This window comes from Mustela nigripes, chromosome 15 (assembly GCF_022355385.1).
Source record: "Mustela nigripes isolate SB6536 chromosome 15, MUSNIG.SB6536, whole genome shotgun sequence".
Taxonomy (NCBI): Eukaryota; Metazoa; Chordata; class Mammalia; order Carnivora; family Mustelidae; genus Mustela; species Mustela nigripes.
This window is the reverse complement of record NC_081571.1, coordinates 11,110,857-11,131,152: the sequence shown is the minus strand read 5'-3', so window position 1 is coordinate 11,131,152 and position 20,296 is coordinate 11,110,857. Positions and strand designations below refer to the sequence as shown.

The 20,296-nt window shown below is 43.2% G+C and overlaps 1 protein-coding gene across 2 annotated transcripts in view; it reads right to left on the bottom strand.

Annotated features, from left to right (window-relative positions):
* Positions 1–20,296, bottom strand: part of MTUS2 (microtubule associated scaffold protein 2) — a 569,391-nt gene that overhangs the window by 358,853 nt on the left and 190,242 nt on the right. For both annotated transcript variants that reach the window (XM_059377684.1, XM_059377685.1), the window contains exons 3-4: positions 11,485–13,946; positions 5,656–5,896 (exon numbers count right to left, since the gene is read on the bottom strand). In XM_059377684.1, the coding sequence (XP_059233667.1) occupies positions 5,656–5,896; positions 11,485–13,704 (2,461 nt within the window). In that variant the 5' untranslated portion in view covers positions 13,705–13,946. The remainder of the gene's footprint in view (positions 1–5,655; positions 5,897–11,484; positions 13,947–20,296) is intronic.

Here is a 20,296-nt window from a genome sequence, read left to right as displayed (position 1 = left end):
GCAAACAAACAAACAAAAAACAATGGATGTCCTTGGAAAATAGATTAATTTTTATTAAATGGATTACTAAAATTTAAATTCACCATGCCTCCCAGACATAGACTTCCATTGTGCCAAGAGTTTCAAAACCTTATAAACTTTTTCATATACTTCTTCAATCTAAAGGGTATCACTGTAAATGGTAACTGGTATTATAATTAGGCAGGTGTCGACAAACTTTTTTCTTAAAGGGCCAGAGAGTAAATATTTTAGGCTTCTGGGCAATATCTTATGTCTATTACAATGACTCAACTCCAAAGGCAGCCATAAGCAAAAGGAGAGAGAGTGGGTGAGGCTGTGTTCCATTAAAATGGGTTTACAAAAATAGTTGTCTAGCCTAAGGACCGTGGTTTGCCAGAAAATCCATGAACACTGCTCTTATTCTTGTTTTATAAAGTAAAGATCCTGCAATGTAGTAAGATTTGACACAGGCAGTCTGATGATGTAGTCTAGCATGGGGGTTAAGAACATGAACACAGAGACAGTCTTGAGTCAAACCTCTGCTCTAGTTTATAAGCTTCATGATTTAAGTTATTTCACCTAAATTCCTCTCCCTTCACTTCTAATACAAAAATAACAGTCATACCTAGCTCAACCTAACATGTGTTGAATAACCCTCCAGCAGAACCCCTCTACCCCATTAACACTTCTGCAGCAAGATGCACAGATATTCACACGAAGCAGTATGAATGAACATACAAAAATTGAGAATGGTTATGGTTATGGTCAGGTAATGCCAATGAATGAATGAAAGCCTTTTGTTTTCAGTTTTTAAATTTCAGAATTATGTATTTAGGATCTTTAAACTTGTGTTTATCTGTTATATCTTCTTTTAAAACTCATTGTGGGTTTTTTTTTTTTAAAGACTTATTTATTGGAGAGAGAGAGAGTACACACATGGCCAAGCAGGGAGAGGGGCAGAGGGAGAGTGAATCCTGAAGCAGATTCCCCACTGAGCATGGAGCCTGATGCAGGGCTCCATCCCAGGACCTGAGATCATGATATGAACCAAAACCAAGAGTTGGCCACCTAACAGACTGAGCTACCCAGGCACCCCTAAGTTCATTGTTTATGCCCTTTCATTGTCAGTCTATTGGAATCTTGATGTTTTTCTTCCTGATTTAATTGTATTGCTAAAGAGAAGCCAATTTTAATGTAACCCAATCTGCCCACATTTACTTCTGTGATTTGGGCTAACTCACAGTAAAAATGCAATCAGGGATTACTGAGCAAAGGAATGAGTTTTTCTTTTCCTCCACAGCTCTGTGAATCCTAGTCTCTCCCTGGCTGGAAGATTTCTTTCAGGGAAGAAACAAAATGAGAGACACCTTCCAGAGGTGGCCAAAAAGAGCACATGACAGGAAGTGATATTTCAGACTATTTTACCATGGAATCCTAGCGGTCTGGCTTTTCCTTAGTCTTTTGACTTCCTGAAGGGTGGTATGTAGCTATTTCCCTTCATTTCCTGGAGAGTCAGAAAGTTAAGCCCTCCTACCTCTCAAGTTAAAAGACACCATTAGTAGTTTTTTGGCAGATAATGACTTTGGCTCTGCATTTAATGGATCTTCATGAAATTTTTTTTAAAAAAGATAATATTGGAGGAGAAAGAGATTACCTCCTCAGAAAACATGAAGAAAAACAGAAGGATTTCTACAGAGAGAAAAGAGTTAAGTGAATCAAGCATATTGCCAGAGCAGGTCCTGGTAGCCTGGGGGACTCGAGCAAAGTTGCCCAAGAAGGGAAAAGGCCTGCTGCCTAGAATACACCAAGCAGACCAAGCAAAGGGCCACTGGCCTGGCTCCAGGGCCCATGGGCTAGTGGGAGCACAGTCATCCACCCAAGCCCCCAGTCTCTGGAGTAAGAACTTCTCTGTCTCAGTATCTAGTATCTGACAAGATCTTCTCTGTCTCAGGGCCTATGCCAGGTGATCCTTCCAACAGAAGGAAGAAAGGTTTTCACATTCTCAGTGTCCTGCAGGAGTGATACCCATCATCGTCACAAGGCTTTGTTAGGTCCTTAACAATTACCCATGTGGACACATATGTCTCTAGGTATGTGAGATAGTTGGGAGTCTTGAAGGAGCAGAGGTGGAGGAGTCCCTTATATGCATACTTCTGGGGCTGAGCTGAACTCTGAAGCAGTGTCACCCTTAACATAAATAAGTCATCCTCAGAAAGAGCTCAAGCTGCCATGTCTTCTGGGCAGTGGAATTTTTATGCAAATGGTATATACATAAAGACTTCTCATTCCCCAAAACTTGACTAGTGTTAAATAAATCTCAACTAAGTGGGGTGCCTGGGTGGCTCAGTGGGTTAAGCCTCTGCCTTTGGCTCAGGTCATGATTTCAGGGTCCTGGGATCGAGCCCCACATCGGGCTCTCTGCTCAGTGGGGAGCCTGCTTCCCCCTCTCTCTCTGTCTACTTGTGATTTCTGTCAAATAAAAAAATAAAAATTTCTTAAAAATCTCAACTAAGTTTATTTTTAGTATTTTTAAATTTTTCCAAATTTTATGCATAAAGTAATATTAATAACCTTGGGTACATCATGCTATTTCAGAGCTCATAATTCAAACCCATATCAAATTTATCAGTTACCGGTGAAGGTGAAATCATGCTGGAAAGAATTGGTGGCCCAGTGGAGAGGAGCACCATAGCTTTAAAGACCAGCCATCTGCTGACAACTAATGCTTTTGGATCTCCAGCCAGCCCTGTCCTCTCAACGCTGGCCTCCTAGATGCAATGCTTTATCCTATAGGATGGCTAAGGGCATTTCAATGGCAACATGTCCTGAGTTAGCTCCTATCCTCCCCTTCTAAACCAGCTTCTCTCCCTCTAAGTGGCAACTCCATTCCTAGGGAGTCATTTTCCACTGCCCTTTTTCTCTCAGAGCCCACATGCAGTCATTCAGGAGACCTGATGTGCTCTACCTTCTCACTGTGTCCCATCACTGCCTGCGTGACCTCTTGCCTGCTCCTCCTGCTTCATGCTCTGTCCTCATAGACTCAGAGGGATCCTGTGCCCACAAAGGGCAGACCACGCTGTCCCAGGCCCAAAGCCTCCAGTGGTTTTCTCACTCAGAAAAAGTCAAATCCTTGGAACGGTTCTTGGGCCTTCTGTAATTCCCCCCTCCCTGACACACATGCGCCCTGCCAACCTTCTCGTTTCCCACCTCCCCTACTCACTACCTACTATTCCTCTGCTCCAGCCTCCAGGCCTTTCTGCTGTACCCAGGCTCCTCCCTCTGCCTGGACACTCCACCTCTGATAGGTATGTGGTTCCCTCCCTCACCTCCTCTGGGGACTGGTTTAAAAGTGAAGTCCCAAGCACCCCATTGAAAATTGTAGTCTCCCTTCTTCCTTCCTAAACCCCCCATATCCCTCCTCTATGTTTCATTTCCTTCAATACTAGTTGCCTCTTCCAACACACCAGGTAATCTATCTGCTCATTAAAAAACAAAAAAGGCTGTCTCCATACTATAATTCAAGCTCCACGGGGGCAGGGATTTTTGTCTGTTGTTACTGCTTTATCCCTCACACCTAGAACACTGCTGACATGTAACAGTCCCTCAGTAATAATTCTTGAATGAGGGACTGAATCACATAATTAACTTACAGCACCTCTGAAAAAAAGAGGTAGGCCCATCACAATATACATATATCATGAGAACCATCAAAAATAATTTGATTTTTATGGAAGTGCTTGTCAAAAAAACCATTAAGAAAATCTACTTAAAAGTTATTCTCGGTCAATAATTACCTCAGTAAATGACAAATTTATGAAGTAATATAATGGAAAATAGGTTAAAAAAAGTTCCCTTCCACTGACAATAAAAGAAATGCAATAATAATAATAATAACAGTAACAACAACAACAGAAGGAGGAGGAAGAGGGAAAGGTGGAGGAGGGGTAATATTCAACACTGGCAAGGTGTGCAAGAAGAACTTCCAAGAAACACTCATATGAAAATGGTTATTTCAAGTTTTCTAGAAAATTCCTTGGCCTTAAAAGAAGGTTTGGATATGTTTTTATCCAATCATTACACTTCAAATGACCGAGCCCAAGAAAACAATAGGAAAGAAGACAAATAAGTATATACAAAGACTCAAATCACAAAACTACTGAAAATAATGCAGAGTAAGCAGAACTCAAGTGCCAGTAATTGGGCAATGACTCAATCAATTTGGACACTATTCCCCAACTTCTCCCATTCTTCCCATTCCTCAAACAGGCTGCCCCTGCCTCCATCCCATCTATGTAATTCTTCTGGCTGTGATTTCTTAAAATACTGTGCTTCTTGCTTTCATATTTATAATTATATATCTATTTTTTGGCATTTTTGGTCTATTTTATCAATTAGACTATAAAACACATAAAAGCAGGGCTTCGCTGGTTTGTTCACTGCTGGAATGAACTTAATTTATCATTTCTGGCCCATCATAAGCACCCCAAATTTGTTGAATAAATGAACACAACAGAATATTATGCTGCCATTTAGTATTTTTGGAATACTGATGACCTAGGAAATGTCTACAATGTATTAATAGAAAAAAATACAAAATTCACATTCAGCATTATTTTAATTATAGAAAAATGCACAGAAAACAATCACACTGGAAGGAAAAACTCTGTAATAATAACTCTGGCTGGGTGCTAAAAATATGTTAAGTATTATTACTAACTTTGCCATATTTTTCTATCTTCAAAGTGTTTTACATTGGGGATGTATTAGGTCTATAATGATACCTAAAGCCTAGAGGGAACCTCAGGAGAAGAAGACTGGAGACAGACAACAAGTCAGTGCAGAGAGACTCAGGAGGGGACAATGGCCAGCCATGGTGGCCAGAGCAGGAAGACAGGGCTGGGAGAGGCAGCAGAGCCTTTCTGTAAGTAATTAAGGAGCAGTCCAGATTTGTGAACAGATGAAGGGTGATAGGGTCAGTGCCGGGCTGTAGGAAGATCTCTCTGGCAAACTACAGCCCCCTCTCTGTTTCTGTGAATTAAGTTGTATTGAAACTCAGCTACACGCATTCGCTGATGTGCTATCTGTGGCTGTTTTTGTGTTCGGTAGTCACAACATTGACCATTATAGCCCAGAAAGCCTAAAATATTTACCATCTGACCCCTTACAGGCAAGCTCCGCTGGCCCCTGGCCTACAGGCTGTATCAGAGAAAAAAGAAACCGCAGGAGGTGAGGAGGTGGTTGCAAAGGCCACCTCTTTTTTTTTTTTTTTAATATATATATTTTATTTATTTATTTGACAGACAGAGATCACAAGTAGGTAGAAAAGCAGACAGAGCAAGAGATGGGGAAGCTCAAGAGATGTGGGGCTCAATCCCAGGATCCTGAGATCATGACCTGAGCTGAAGGCGGAAGCTTAACCCACTGAGCCACCCAGGCGCCCCCACAAAGGCCTCCTTTTTAAAGGTGATGTGGAGGATGACTGGTGCAGATGGACGAGTCTTGACAAGGTATCTGCATCAAGAAGCAGATGGAAGAGCAGAAAAGGGCTCGTCTCAGAAGGTGAGAGGCATTCGTAGATCAGATAGCTCCTGCCCTTTTAGAGAGTTACTATTTACAACTGCAGCTGGGAAAAGCAGTAATGGCTGGTTCACTTACCTGCAGAATCGGGGCTGTAGAGGGTGGCCGCTGCCGCGATGGGTCCCGGTGGGTGGATGGCACTCGCTGAGGACCTCTGACTCGCAATCAGGATCCTGCTTTTTGCAGATGGTAAACGGGACATTGCGCCCAATCCCAACTGGGGCTTAAGGAGCATGGCTGACCGATAGAAAGTTGGCGGAACTTCATAATGAGTATAGGAAGGAGAGCAAAATTCTTCTTTTCCGGGCCGTTCTGTAACCTATGATAAATGAACAGAAGCTTAATCAGAGAAGTTCCCATCCCAGGACGAGTATAGAACACGGTCCGGGGACCAAGGCGCCAGCAATGGCCACTCCACACCGTTGAGTTGCTCTGCCACTGATGACTTACCTTCTCTGGGCTCCGGGGTCTTCAGCTCTAAGTTAACAATACAACCGGATGACCTCGCAGCTCTCTTCCCATTCTAAAGCATTATGAATCCACATTTCACTGGGAAAACAACTCACTGTACACGATTTTTAAATGATTGCTACATAATCATTGCGGTTTGGCCAAGTAGTCAGTCTATAAATAAATAATTTCAGTGAAGCAAGGAAATAGTTCAGCCAATGTCCATAGATTATGAAAGTCTAAGGAGCAAGGGCACAATATTTACAGTAACCTACTCTTAAGAAAAGTAGCTGAAACTTACCAATTTCTGTTAGGTCTTTACCAGGCTATTTAGGAAATAAAATATGCATTGTGAATGTGCGAGAAAAGGCTGCTTGGAAGAATAAAGCAGTTGATGGAAAAATATGTTTTCAGGCCTCTACAATTTGTTTACTAATTAAAAATGAGAGACTGTTAATCACCTCATCTGTCCTCCCTAGGAAGGTGGGGTGTCCACGAATGTTTGATAAGTTTCACTACAGTGGAAGTCCCAGGACAGAATCTTGTTGACTGCTAGAATGGTGCCTAGTACGTGAAGTTAATAAATACTTATTCAACAAAGGAATCATGTTTCTTCTTACCTAAATTTATAATGCAACAATCCCATTACATTTCCCTATAGTTAACAGTCTGGGCTAGAACACAACCTATATGCCTTTTATATGTATGTAATTCTGTATTAACAAAGACTGTTCATATTATCAGTCTTTCTTCATATTAAAAATGAAAAAAAAATGAGGCAACTAAATAATTTTTATTTCCTTTAAGTTTAAAAAAATATAGTGCCAGAAGCTATGAACGAAAAGATAAATCTGTGAACTCTGCTCTATATCCTAATACATTTCATGTGTCAAACGTTTATCCATTCAGGAACCACAAGCATTTAACAATATTCTTTAATAGGGGCTATAAAGCTTTGATCTAAGCTGCCGAAGAGAAAAACTCCTAATTTGATACTCTTTTAATGTTGAAACAGATACAAAGTTTTTCCCTAAAACCGACATTATTGAAACAAAAGATTAGACCTTTAAAGTTTTATCATAATCACAGTGTAACCCATGCACGATTGCTCTAGTAGGTAGGCTGAATTCAGGCCACAGCAAATTATATTCCTGTGAAAGACATTCTATTTCTGCTCTCTGGTAAGACTTTCACCATTCCCTGCTTACCCTCTTACTATCAACCTTTGGCTTTTCTATTGTACTTTGTTCCTCTAATTTTTTTTGCTGTAGTTTCTAAAATTCTGGTGCCACTGCTCATTGCTTCTAGTACATTCCCTCAGGAAGAAAGGATCTCTATCCCACAGATGTCAGGTTCCCAGGACTACAATGTGCTGATGTCAGTAATTATTCAGTTCTTGGAAACTGGGGAGTAAAAAAACCATCATGCTGTGTCACTCAAAATGACCTTAATGATTTCAGCCACTTCATTGCCTGTCACTTTGTTGGGTAGTTTGTCTCTGATGAGATGTAACAAGTTCTTCATGAAGGTGAAAAGTATGCCTAATTTGTGTGTTTTTGACAAGACAAGGAAATCTACCAAAAACTTCACACTCATTTCTTTCATCTTTATTGACAGAATATAACAGGTGTCACAGCATACCTATGAATACATAGCGCTTCACCCCAAATGATTTTTTTCCCTCCTTCTCTAATGGAGTATTTTTAGAGAAATAATTTTGAAAGCAAGCTAAAAGATCCTTGTAATTTCAAACTCCTAAAATCAATCAAGGTATACAAACAAGTTCTTAGCAGAACCAAGAACTTAGTTATTAGGTAGATTGAGTTCTTAGTAGATTGTCCTAGGTCATATGTGTCCTGTCCTGCTTTCAGTGTGTTCGGCTGGACTGGGCAGACACACGGTAAATGAGAAGGCTTATTTGAGAAGCCACAGAGAACCCATTGGGAGAGCTACTGGGAGAGAATTTGTGACAATCTGGCTAGGTCATGGTACGCAGATATTTGGTCAAAGATTATTCTAGATGTTTATGTTTTAAAGAAGAGATGAGCATTTATTTTTTTATATATTTTTTAAAAGATTTATTTATTTATTTGACAGACAGAGAGAGAGAGAGATCATAAGCAGGCAGAGAGGCAGGCGGAGAGAGGGGGAAGCAGGCTCCCTGCTGAGCAAACAGCCCGATGTGGGGCTCAATCTCGCGATCCTGGAATTATGACCCGAGCTGAAGGCAGAGGCTTAACCCACTGAGCCACCCAGTTGCCCCGAGATGAGCATTTAAATCAGCAAGCCTTGAATAAAGCCAGTTATTCTTCATTATGTGGGTGGGTCTCACCTAATCAGCTGAATGCCTTAATGGAAAAAGACGGACCTCCCTTAAAGAAGACAGAAATCTGCCAGCAGGTGGCCTTTGAACTTGAACTGCACCTCTTCCCTACCCACCCTGCATACTTTGGACTGGCCAGCCTCCACAACTGCACAGGTCAATTCCTTCAAGTCTGGATAGATACTTACATGATACATACACATGTCCCTCTATTATGGGAGTAGGAAAGATCAGCCCAATCAGACATCTGTATGTTGCAAGTAAATGACCTCACCTCTGTCCTCTCACCCCTACCCCCCTCTTCCTTACACCAAAAATGCAAAGGGATTATTGATGGCATCAGTAGGAAAAAATGCCCCAGAGACTTCAGGATAGGTGCAAGCAGAAAACAGTCTAAACCAGGAAGACACCTCGCCTTCCCTGAGACACATATTTTATCATCCTGCCATGAGCAGATCCAAGACAATCTTCAAACCCACTTCTGGAAGCTCTAAATGCCTGTATTATTCCTGTTGATGAAGAAAGGACACCCTCTCTTAGAAGAGCCTTTCCTGGGGCACCTGGGTGGTTCAGTGGGTTAAAGCCTCTGCCTTCGGTTCAGATCATGATCCCAGGGTCCTGGGATCAAGCCCCGCATCGGGCTCTCTGCTCATTGGGAAGCCTGCTTCCTCCTCTCTCTCTCTGCCTGTCTCTCTGCCTACTTATGATCTGTCTGTCAAATAAATAAATAACAATCTTAAAAAAAAAACAACAACAAAGCAATAAAAAAAGAAGAGCCTTTCCTCTGATTTCTTCATTTCTACTAATGCTAACCAGCAAGAATCCGTTAATAATGATGAAAGAGTCTGGAGCCGGTTTGGGTCTGTACTGTTAAGACTTTCTCATTTATTAAAAAGATACATGATTTCTACAATTAAAAAATACTTTCGTTGCAACTAATTAGAACTGTGTTCTTTCCCGTGAGACTGGGTGAAGCCATCCTGCGGTAAGGTGGGGTTCAGGGTTCACTGGCAGGGAGGGTGGCTTTGGAACCTCCCTGCATCAAGCCTGAACACAGGAAGGGGACCCACTGGGTTTCCTCAAGTTACAGCTCTAGGAGCAATGGCCAAGGGCCAGTCTATTGATTCAAAGAGGATTACGACAGAAATTAGGTGGATAAGGTTTTAGAAATTTGAGAAAGACTCACATTAACCAAGCTCAGAGACTGATGTATAAGAGCAGATGGAAATCTGTCCACTGCTGGTGAGAGACCATGGCCTAGGGCCAAACTCTTTACGTCCTTTGGCAAGAACATCCTCTCGCTACAGACCTCAGACCTCTGTGTGAGAAGCGCACCTAAAACAGGATAGCACACAGTCCTGAACAGCAAAATGAGCCCTTGCTGCAAAGACTGGACCCCTAGTCTCTCTAACTGGCATTCCCTCTGCAGAGATGTGTGGAGGGAAGCCTCTCCAGCAGGCCCAGAGTCAGAAGACAGTGAGTGAGCTGTGTGATTCAGAGCTAGCAGCCTGCCCCAGGGCAGAACGGACGGTCAGCTGCTGGGACACCTGGTCAGTGCTAGCCTTGGTCAAGATCAGCTGCTTTAGAACAGATTCACCTCTTTTGTTGTGCCAGAGCTGACAACTTCCACTCTGAGCTGTACATTTATAAATATGTCAATATACTCAGTCAACCTGAGGTCTAATTTTGGATTGAGACTTTCTATTTCTAAGAAGCTCTGATCAACTTTTGTTTGGACCCAACATACATGAGTTCATAATTCAGCCATTATTCAACATTTTCTGACCACATCATTATGTCAAGTGGTGCTCTAAATTCTGGGGATCCAGCAGAGAACAACAACAACAAAACAAAATAAAACAAACAAAAAACCCCAGAAAGACATCCCTCTTCTCATGGATTTTACATTCTAGCTGATGCAGCAAAACCAGGAAAAGTATATATGCCTGATGGAGATAAGCACTAAGAAGAAACTAAACCAGAGAAAGGCATCTCAGGGAAGGCAAGGTGTCTCTCCAAGGAAGTGATATTTGAACAGAGAGAAGAAGTAAAGGAGTCAGCCACTGGGGTGTCTGGAAGTAAAACTCCAGGCAGAGGGAGGTGCAAAGACCCCGAGGCACCAGAGGAAGAGAGGGTGAGCGGAGGAAGGAGAAGAGGTTGGGGAGGTTAGGAGACAGACTGCGTCCATCCTAAAAGCGGAGCCAGCCTACATACTTAAGCCTGTGTTCTGAGCTGGCCTGGGCAGACCTGAAGGATGTTAGGGAGAGAAGTGATCTGACCCAGCTTTTACCTGACCACTCTGGCTGCCATGAGGAGATTGGTTCAGGAGGCAAATGTGCTTTCTGAGCTCTGAGAGGAACTCACCGTTGCACACAGAAATGGGGATAGCACAGTGACAGAACTGGGAGGGCGAGAAGAGCACCTCAGCACTGCCCTTCTTTTCTGTGGCTTTAGCTGAGTTACTCAAATCCCTCCAAAACTGCTTCTTCATGTATACAACGACAAAAACTATAATCCTAACCTCCAGAAAATCACTCTAAGGACTAGTGAAGATTGATAAAGATGAAATGTTATGTTATGTAGGCTCAAGGCATAGTAGGTACTCAACTAAATGTTAGTTATAATCATCATTTTGACTCAAAACAAAGAACCCAGGCCTAACTCAGTATTTGCTATTCACTGTGGTTTTCCCATGTACAAAAATGTGAGATTCTCCCATAAGGAAAATATTCCCCCTGAGAGGATGAAGTCAGACCAATTTGAACAATATATTTATTTTGGCCTTGTCTTCCCCTTGATCTGGCTTATAAAAGACTTATGCTGACTTGTTTAAACATGGAAGCCAATTGAAATGCACACTTATCTAACCTCTCATGTATTATGCTGAGTGGAATTCAAATGAGTCTCCTTAGAGGTTAGCTACATCCCATCATGACCGTCAAGCTCTTCTGGTCAAAAATGCCCACTTGGCTACAAACTCTTCTAGTTAAGACATCCAGTTCTGTGCACGTGTGTCCATCAAAATCCGCAATTTGCCAAGAGAGGATATTCTGTTTTCACAGTTCACACTGAAAATATATAACAAACTTTACAGTGTTTGACTGAAGGGTCACATCACAATGACATTCTCTTACCTCCTGCAAAAACTTTTCATTCATTTGACTGAAATGGTGTCCTGGGGGCTTGATCCCGGACACCACCAACCCAGAACTGAAGACCCGCGGCTTTTGCAAGTCTGGCTTGTACTTCTCGTAGAGGCTGGCAGGTGGCTTCAGCTCACTGCCTGCCACCTTCTCCTCTTTGGGAAGAGGCATGGTACATGTGGGCGGAGCGTAAGGAAGCCCCACCGGGAGCAGCGAAGTGTCCACCTGGCCAAGGGCCTGAGGACTCCTCCTGATGTAGGTGATGATCTTGGGCCTCACGTGCTTGGGCTTAGGCAGAACGATGGGCTTGGGTTCTGTCCTTTCTTCTGTTTTTTCACCCTGGTGGTTCTCCATCCCTTCCCGTGAGGAAGGGGTGTCCTCAGAATGTGGGAACACAGGCTCGGGGATCCCAGGGGCGCAGGTGCTCTTGTCAGGCACTTTTGGGGAGGTGTCCAACAACCGCGCATTATCGGTGGGGGGCGCGGCTGCCGAGGGTGACCGGGCATCTGCACCTAACGCGCCTGAGTCCTCAACACTGCTACTAGGTGGTGGAGGCTGGTGGGTCACATTCACAGTTGTCTCTGGGTGGAGGGGTGCCGAGCCACTGAGAAGAGCACCTGCTCCCCCTGGGGTACTTTCAGTCTTTGCTGCATTTTCTAGGAGGTTCCTATCTTCTGCAACAGATGTAGTGGTCTCTTTGCTGTCCCCTACTTCTGAGCTGCTGCTCTGAGGGCCGAGGGGTTCAGGGACCCCCGTGTTGCTCTGTCCAATGGAAGGATGGGAAGTACAAACCGCTGTACTGTCCATGTCCCCACTGACCAGTGCGCCATCCTCACTGATGCCTGGGGGCCTGCTGTCAGGTGGCTCATAAGGAATAAAAGGTACACGCGCATCACCTGCTGAAATGCCAGCAGATGCCACTTCACCCAACTTCCTAGCTGCACCTGATGACATTTTGCCAGTGGGCTGCTTCTCGGCTCCCCAGGAAGCAGGGCCTTGTGCAGGGGTGGTCGGAAGAGAAGCCTCCTCACCTACGTGGACGGCTCTCTTGTCCTGCTCGCTGCTGCCTCTTCCCACACCAGTGTGGTGGCCACTGCCCTGGGACAGGACAAGGGCCCTGGGGACGGCCTCCTGTTGTGCTTTCCCAGTTGGCTCCTTCCCCTCGAGGGGTAACATGCTCCCTTCCTTGGGGCATCCCAGACTGGCCTGGATTGACTTGAGCTCCTGCCCAGCCTTGGGTGGGACCAATTTCAGCTCTGACTTGAGCTCTCCCTTTCCTGGACCTAACTGTGCTTCTGGCTTACTCAAGACTCCCTTCAGGGCTGAAGCTGAATCTGGCCGGGGCTCTGGAGGGGCGGAATGTGATGTGCTCCCGTTGCTAACTTCTGGTCCATGCCCCCCCACCATCTGGGTGTCTGAGAGGGCAGTCTCCTTGGTTGCTGAGGTAGATGGTTTAGGATGACGTATGCTCTTTCCCTCCGAGGTGCTGTCTACTCGAAGAACAGTTGCCCCTGGAGAGGGGGCGATGCACATCCTCTGAGGCCCCTCCCCGCTCCTGGGCTCAGGACGTGGGGCTTCAGGGGAGTCAAGGGGCATGGGCTGCAGACGCTGCCAGGCCACGCTCCCGCCACGCTCCCTCGTGGACCCGTCCACGACCATAGCAGGGCTGCCTGCTCTTTCCAAAGAATGCCTTCGCAATTCCTCATTGTCAAGGGTCTTTGCCAACTTATCCTTAGGAGCATGGCGGAGAAGGTCAGTGTCCCTTGAGGCCAAAACCTCGGGACTGGCCTCTGCCATAACGTTCCTCCAACTTGACAGACTTGGTCCCTGAACACTGCGAGGGGTCTGTAGGATATCTGCACCTCTCTCCACTGTGTGCTCTTCATTGAGTCCTCCGTGGACAGTCGAGGAATATTTAAAGTCTTTCAGGCTGGCAGGGCCAGCCTGCGATCCTTTCCCAAAGCCCTGAATTTGGTGGAATTCCTTATTGAAATGGGTACTGTTCTCTGGCTCGCTTGAATTTGCATTTCCAATTTCATCTGCCCGGTCATGTGTCTCAGACTCATCATGAGAGGAACTGACCTCCAACATGATTTGATTGGCATTTGTATCTCCCAGACTTAGGATACTCTCATTATTATTTTTCACTCCATTTCTGTTGTCCCGCAACTGAGCATAACATGATTTCTTTGGAGCCACTGGGACGCTCATTTTCAGCCCTTCAGTGGGGGCTGCTGGCCATGCAGTCCTACTTAATGGAAAGGGGCTTCCTTCAAGCTGCTATTTGATTAACAGGAAATTGTCAAGCTGCTTGTTGCCTCCTGACAATGTCACGTTGCCATACTACTTTAATCATTTTCAGAGCGGTCTTAAAACCAAGCATTGTCTTGACATACAGGGGATGACTTATCTGTTAGGTTCCTGCCGAATGAGAGCCAATTAGTCCATACGACCTAGAGAGAAATAAAAATAAAATCGTGTTGTTGGCACTGACAAACAGAGATTCTCAGGAGAAAAAAAACATGGAAAACACAGATTTATTCATCACTTTCATATTATTATTTCACTCACTCAGCCCATAAATTTCTCAAAAGCCTTTCCGATCAGGTGCCTGCTGGCCAAATATAGGGAAATTAAAACATAAAAATGATTAATGTCAGAAATGTGTTATAAAACATATTAAATCTTAAATTCAAATTTTAAAAATCCACAGGTTCATACTGAGACTGATCGAAAAGGCTGGAGGAGAAGAAAAAGCCCTTCTTCACAAAATAATACCAACTAACATGAGAAAAACCATATAGTTAAGGGAAAAAAAATCACCATTTTGCAATCACCAAAGTAATCATTATCTTGCAACCAATGGTCGCTAAAAAACATCATGTGAAAGATTGTTGGGGAATAGGATATTCACAGAACCTTAAGGTACCATTCTCCAGATTGTTTTTATTTATTTTTGAGAGAGAGAAAGTGTGGGTGCATGTAAGCTGGGAGTGGGGAGAACCAGAGGAAGTGAGAGAGAGAGAATCGGAAGCAGGCTCTAAGCTCACCATGCAGCCCAATGCAGGGCTCAATCCTATGACCCCAAGATCATGACCTAAGCCAAAACTAAGAGTCAGACACTCAAGTGACTGAGCCATCCAGGCACCCCAAGGTTACTTTATTTCTTACAAAAAGATAATGTTATCTTTATAATGGAGAAATCTGGTAGATCCCTCCCTTAACCAAGTGATCAAGTTTAACACCCATGACGGAAACTGATCTCACGTGCTCCTGATTTTAGGTAGTTCTCAGGGCCTGGTATTCTTGCTATAAACATTCAACCTCAATTTAATCATGAGGAAATAATCAGGCAAATTTAAATTGATGGACATTTTACAAAATAACTGGCCTAAACCTACCTGCAAAATGCCAGTGTGTATCTGCATATAATGTGTGCTCCCTGACTGGATCTTAGATTAAAAAAAAAAAAAAAAAAAAAAGTTAGGAGTGCCTGGGTAGCTTAGTCAGTTAAACATCCAACTCTTGACTCTGGCTCAGGTCATGATCTTGGGGTGGTGAGAGCAAGTCCTGCATCGGGCTCCACACTCAGTATGGAAATCTTAAGATTCTCTGTCTTCCTCTCCTTTTGCCTTCCCCAGCCCACCCCCACTCTCTTTCCCTCTCTCTCTCTCTCAAAAAAAAAAAAAAAATAGTTAGCAAAGGACATGATTGGGACAATTAGAGATTTAATATGTATTGTATATTAGGTATTTGATCAGTGTTAACTTTCTTAGATGTATAACAGTATTGTGAATGTATCAGAGATCTTCTTTGACCTTGGAAGAGACATGCTTTTAAATACGACATGCCTTTAGACATGGCACATGGTAACTTACTCTCCAATGGTTTAGCAAAGAGAAAAGTGTGTGTGTGTGTGTGTGAGAGAGAGAGAGAGAGAGAGAGAGAAAGAGAGAGAGAGAGAGAAGGAGAGAGAATGGAACTGTGCCAAAAAATTTGCAAACTTAGGCACCCCACTCTACAAAACCTGTAACTGTTCTACAGGTTTGAAAATGTTCAAAGTAAGAATTTGCGGGAAATCTGATCCTAGCCTTCAGGGCCTGCATGATCCAGACCCTATACATCTTCCCAGTCGCACCCCCTACTACTCATTTTCTTACTCTACAGGCTACAGGTACACTGTCTTCATCCTTCACATTACCGGGCACCTCCCTTCCATTTCTTCCATACTCTCCCATCTACACAGAATGGGGACTCTTCTCCCAACATTATCTAACTCCTTTGTGGTCTTAAGTTTACAGTATGAATACCTCTTCCTCCAGGAAGCCTTCCTGACCCACTAGAACAGATTAGGTCTTTCTATGATGAACTGTCACAACATCCTATATTTTTACTTAAAAAAAAAAACACAAAAACTTCTAAATGTGCTAGACACTGAAGAAAATATTGTTCAGCACCTAGCATATGCATTAGGTACTTCATATGTATTTGTAGCATGAATGAATGAATATATGAATGAGTGATGAAGATCAAGGTTATTTCTGCCCTCAAAGAACTTTAAATCTAATAAGAGTATTTCAGTTTTGATCAAAGTAGATTCATGGATCATCAGTAAATCACTCAATTCAAGGCTAACATTGGTCTATGTATCACTGTAAGTGCCTTTTATTAGGCACTGGGGATGGAAGAGTTGAAAAGTAACAAGGTTCTGCTCCATCCCCAATTCCCCCAGGGGGGATTCAAATTAAAGTCTCCCATACCTTCCTCTTCATCCATAAAAACACACATGAATACATATGTACACACTACCTGGAAGATGGCTGTTATGTTTCTGCTGAATTAGGTTACATGGCAACCCACCTGTCTCCCTTCATCACTGTTGACTATGTAACTTCATCTATTCAAAAGATTACATGTGCATGCATGCATACAAACATACATATTCATGTATATACAGACACATACATACATACGAATGGATGCGACCCAGAGAATGACATCACAAACCCGAGAACAGGACTGAAAAATCACAATATGCAGCTCCCTCCATGCTATTCTCCAGCCCAGCCCCCTCATCTCCTAATGTGATCTTTCATTTGACACCCTACCATTGACATCCCCCAGAACCTCAGCTGATAAAGCGTTTTCTTTCATTTCTTTTGCATCTACTATATAAGCATGTACTTTTGACATAAATGAGATCATTTCCTACAAGCTGGGGTTTTGTGTGTTTTATATGCCCCCTTCTCCTCTCACCCCAAGACACATTAACATCCTGATGTGGATTTTTCTATTCTCTTCCCCACATCCGTCTAATCCTACCCAAACACACACACCCCCACACACACGAAGGCGTTTTTGTTGCCTGCCATACTGCTCCTCTGTTCCTTTCCTGTGGCACTGTCTCCATCCTCCCTCCTCTGCCTTCATCCCTGTCTTTCACATTCCTCTTGTCTTTCTCTGGCTTCTTCCAGGCCTATCTTCAGTAAGCCAGGGGTGCCCTGGGTCCACCCCCACCACAATACAGCCCTCCAGCCTAACAAAGATGCTCATACTCTGCGGCCTCAGTTCTCTGACACAGAAGGGATTCTCAGTGAACCTATCTTTATTTCTTTATTCAAGTTAAAAAGTGTTTTCCTTGAAGATACACATATCCTCTGGGCACAGATATAAAAAGCATGTAGGCGAATCAATAAGACAGCAGTTTAAAAGTATGCTCTCTGGATCAGAAAGCAGGTATCCCAGGAAGCCAGGGAGAGCAAGAAATCCCACAAACATGGGCCATCCTCAGAAAGGTAGTGTCTCTAATTCTCTGTGGGCGGAATTATAAGCATGAGACCAAGAGCCCTCAGGTTTGAATTATCAAGGCTGGGGGAAAAAAAAGAAATGAATTCTTCTCAACAATGATAAACAAAACCAGAGTATGGTACACAGCAATCCACAACGTGATTGTTAGATAATAACAAATAGGTGTCAAATCCGTGTCTTGCTAGAAAGAGCTGTATTTTAATTTTTAAGGAATTACATAATAGATACTTTTTTGTCAGTGAGCAGCAAACGTTACTGAATGGTAAGGGAGTGAAAAGCTAGAACCTCCTAGGGGCCAAGTATTGTTCTCAGTTAGAATATATATTTGTAAATTTAAATTTAAATTTTAAATTATAATTTTATTTAGTCTTTAATTTTAAGGTAGACTATTTAATCTTTGTAATGGCCTCCAGAGACAGACCTTAACATTCCCTTGCTTTTTCCTTTCTTTCTGGGTAAGGACATGAAAGCCAAGAGAGGATAACATTTCCAAGGTCACTGAGCCAAGAAATGGCAGGACAGGGACTGAGACAGGAAAAGTAAAATCCATGCAGAAAGTGGAAGCTTTAAAAGGAAAAGCTGGGGCACCTGGGTGGCTCAGTGGGTTAAAGCCTCTGCCTTTGGCTCAGGTCATGATCCCAGAGTCCTGGGACTGAGCCTCATATCGAGCCCCACATCAGGCTCTCTGCTCAGCAGGGAGCCTGCTTCCTCCTTTCTCTCTCTCTGCCTGACTCTCTGCCTACTTTTGATCTCTGTCAAATAAATAAATAAAATCTTTAAAAAATCAAAAATAAAAGGAAAAGTTGCCTCTTGGTGAAACTACACAGGTCACACAGTAAGAATAAAAGGAAAAGACACGTCATAAAGATAAAGAATAGAAAAGCAAAACCAGGGCGCCTGGGTGGCTCAGTGGGTTAAGCCGCTGCCTTCGGCTCGGGTCATGATCTCAGGGCCCTGGGATGGAGCCCCGCATCAGGCTCTCTGCTCAGCAGGGAGCCTGCTTCCTCCTCTCTCTCTCTCTCTGCCTGCCTCTCGGCCTACTTGTGATCTCTGTCTGTCAAATAAATAAATAAAATCTTTAAAAAAAAAAAAAAAAAGAAAAGAAAAGGGAAAGAAAGCTCACACAAGAAAAGAAAAAAAAAAAAAAAGAAGAAGAAGAGCATTTAAAACCTTCTCCAATTACAGAAGGCAAAATTTTGTATAGGAGGTAATGTTTCCTGGTTTCCTGTTTCTTTCCCTTTTTCCCAGGCTTCACATCTTCCTCCTAGAGTTCCATCATACGGCCAGAAGTCAGTTACAGGGTCAATGTGAACAAGTTTTTGTTTTTTATTTTTCCTGAATCTGGACTTTATCCAGGTTACCCTATTAAGATAAAGACTTTTTCCCCCAAAATACAGAACATGATCCTACAAATTCAGACTCATAATACTATGTGATTAAATAAGAAATACAAATATGTCAACCAACCATGCTAACCACCCCCCATGAGGTGTATTTCCTTAGAGTAAGACATGTGATTTTCATGTGCTTCACATCTGTTACTATAAAAAGTTACAAATGATGACCTAGAGATAAGTTGGTATTTTATCTTGGGAAAAAAAATACATTAATTAACTCCAAAAGGAATTTAAAGATTTCACAGGTTTATAAGCTGTATGAGGCTTAATAGCCTTCCAAGTATTGCTAGGGTGAAAATTCCAGTGTCAGGAGATCCATCAGCTTTCTTGCAGCCCATCAGCCTTCCATGCAGAGCCACCATCAAACTAGCCCAGAGTGGAGATCTGCACCTGTAGAGCAGTACAATACATCCTTCCACCAGAAACAACCATTCAGGGTGCCTGGGTGGCTCAGTGGGTTAAGCCACTGCCTTCGGCTCAGGTCATGATCTCAGGGCCCTGGGATGGAGCCCCGCATCAGGCTCTCTGCTCAGCAGGGAGCCTGCTTCCTCCTCTCTCTCTCTCTCTGCCTGCCTCTCTGCCTACTTGTGATCTCTCTCTATCAAATAAATAAATAAAATCTTAAAAAAAAAAAAAAAGAAACAACCATTCAGGTATCTGTAAAGAGCTACTATGTTCCCTTCCTCCTCCAAACTGATTCTCCTTATTAAAGAACTTAGATTCTTCCAACTATTGGAGCAGGTTTAAGAGACTCCCACCATCTAAATGTACACCTTCCAAAGCCTAGATACTCACATCTGCATACAGTACTCCAGCTCTAGGGGAAAAGTCCAGGGTCTTGGGAAAGCAAGATCTTCGCTCACCTGGTTATACCTCTAACCACATGATCTAAGAGTGGCCTTTCCATGGAAAGGCCACATGAATCACCCTGTTAATTCCATATCATCAGTTAAAATGCCAAAGTACCATATGAGTCACCAATAAACTACAGAGACTCAATCCTAGAAATCTGTAACTGGCTTTATGGAGGACCATGAATTTATGGAATTTCATCTTGTTGGTCCAGGTTCACTGTTCTATCCTATTTAAAATTTGGGGGGCCCATCCTTAATTTTTGATCCAAAATATGTGCTATCCATTCTGTTTTCAGACTCTGAAGAAGTTCTTGTGCCCCTCCTGATTATCATTCATTTCACTGATACCAATGTCAGCAAAATAGGGCAGGGGACAAAGCAGCAACACCTGGCACCAGGGAGAAGTCATTCCGTGATGGTCCTCATCTGCTGATAAGCATTCAAGGGGCACGTTCAACAGGCACCGTTCCACCCACTGGGCCTGGCAGTTACTACCCATTCCCACATTGCCCATGAGATGTTCTAAGAGGAGAAACTTCTAACGTGTTGTTGAAATAACTATAATGTTGCCTCTCCTCCAACAGAGAAGGAGAATAGACACAAGTGAAGAAATCTACTGCAGGCTGTTCTACACATTATTCAGTGTTCTCCCTGAGGATCACTGTTCATTTTTCTTGGTACTCATAACTCAACAGTTACCAGTGCTCTTTAAAATCCAACATAAGCTCCCCATCAGGTTCACCA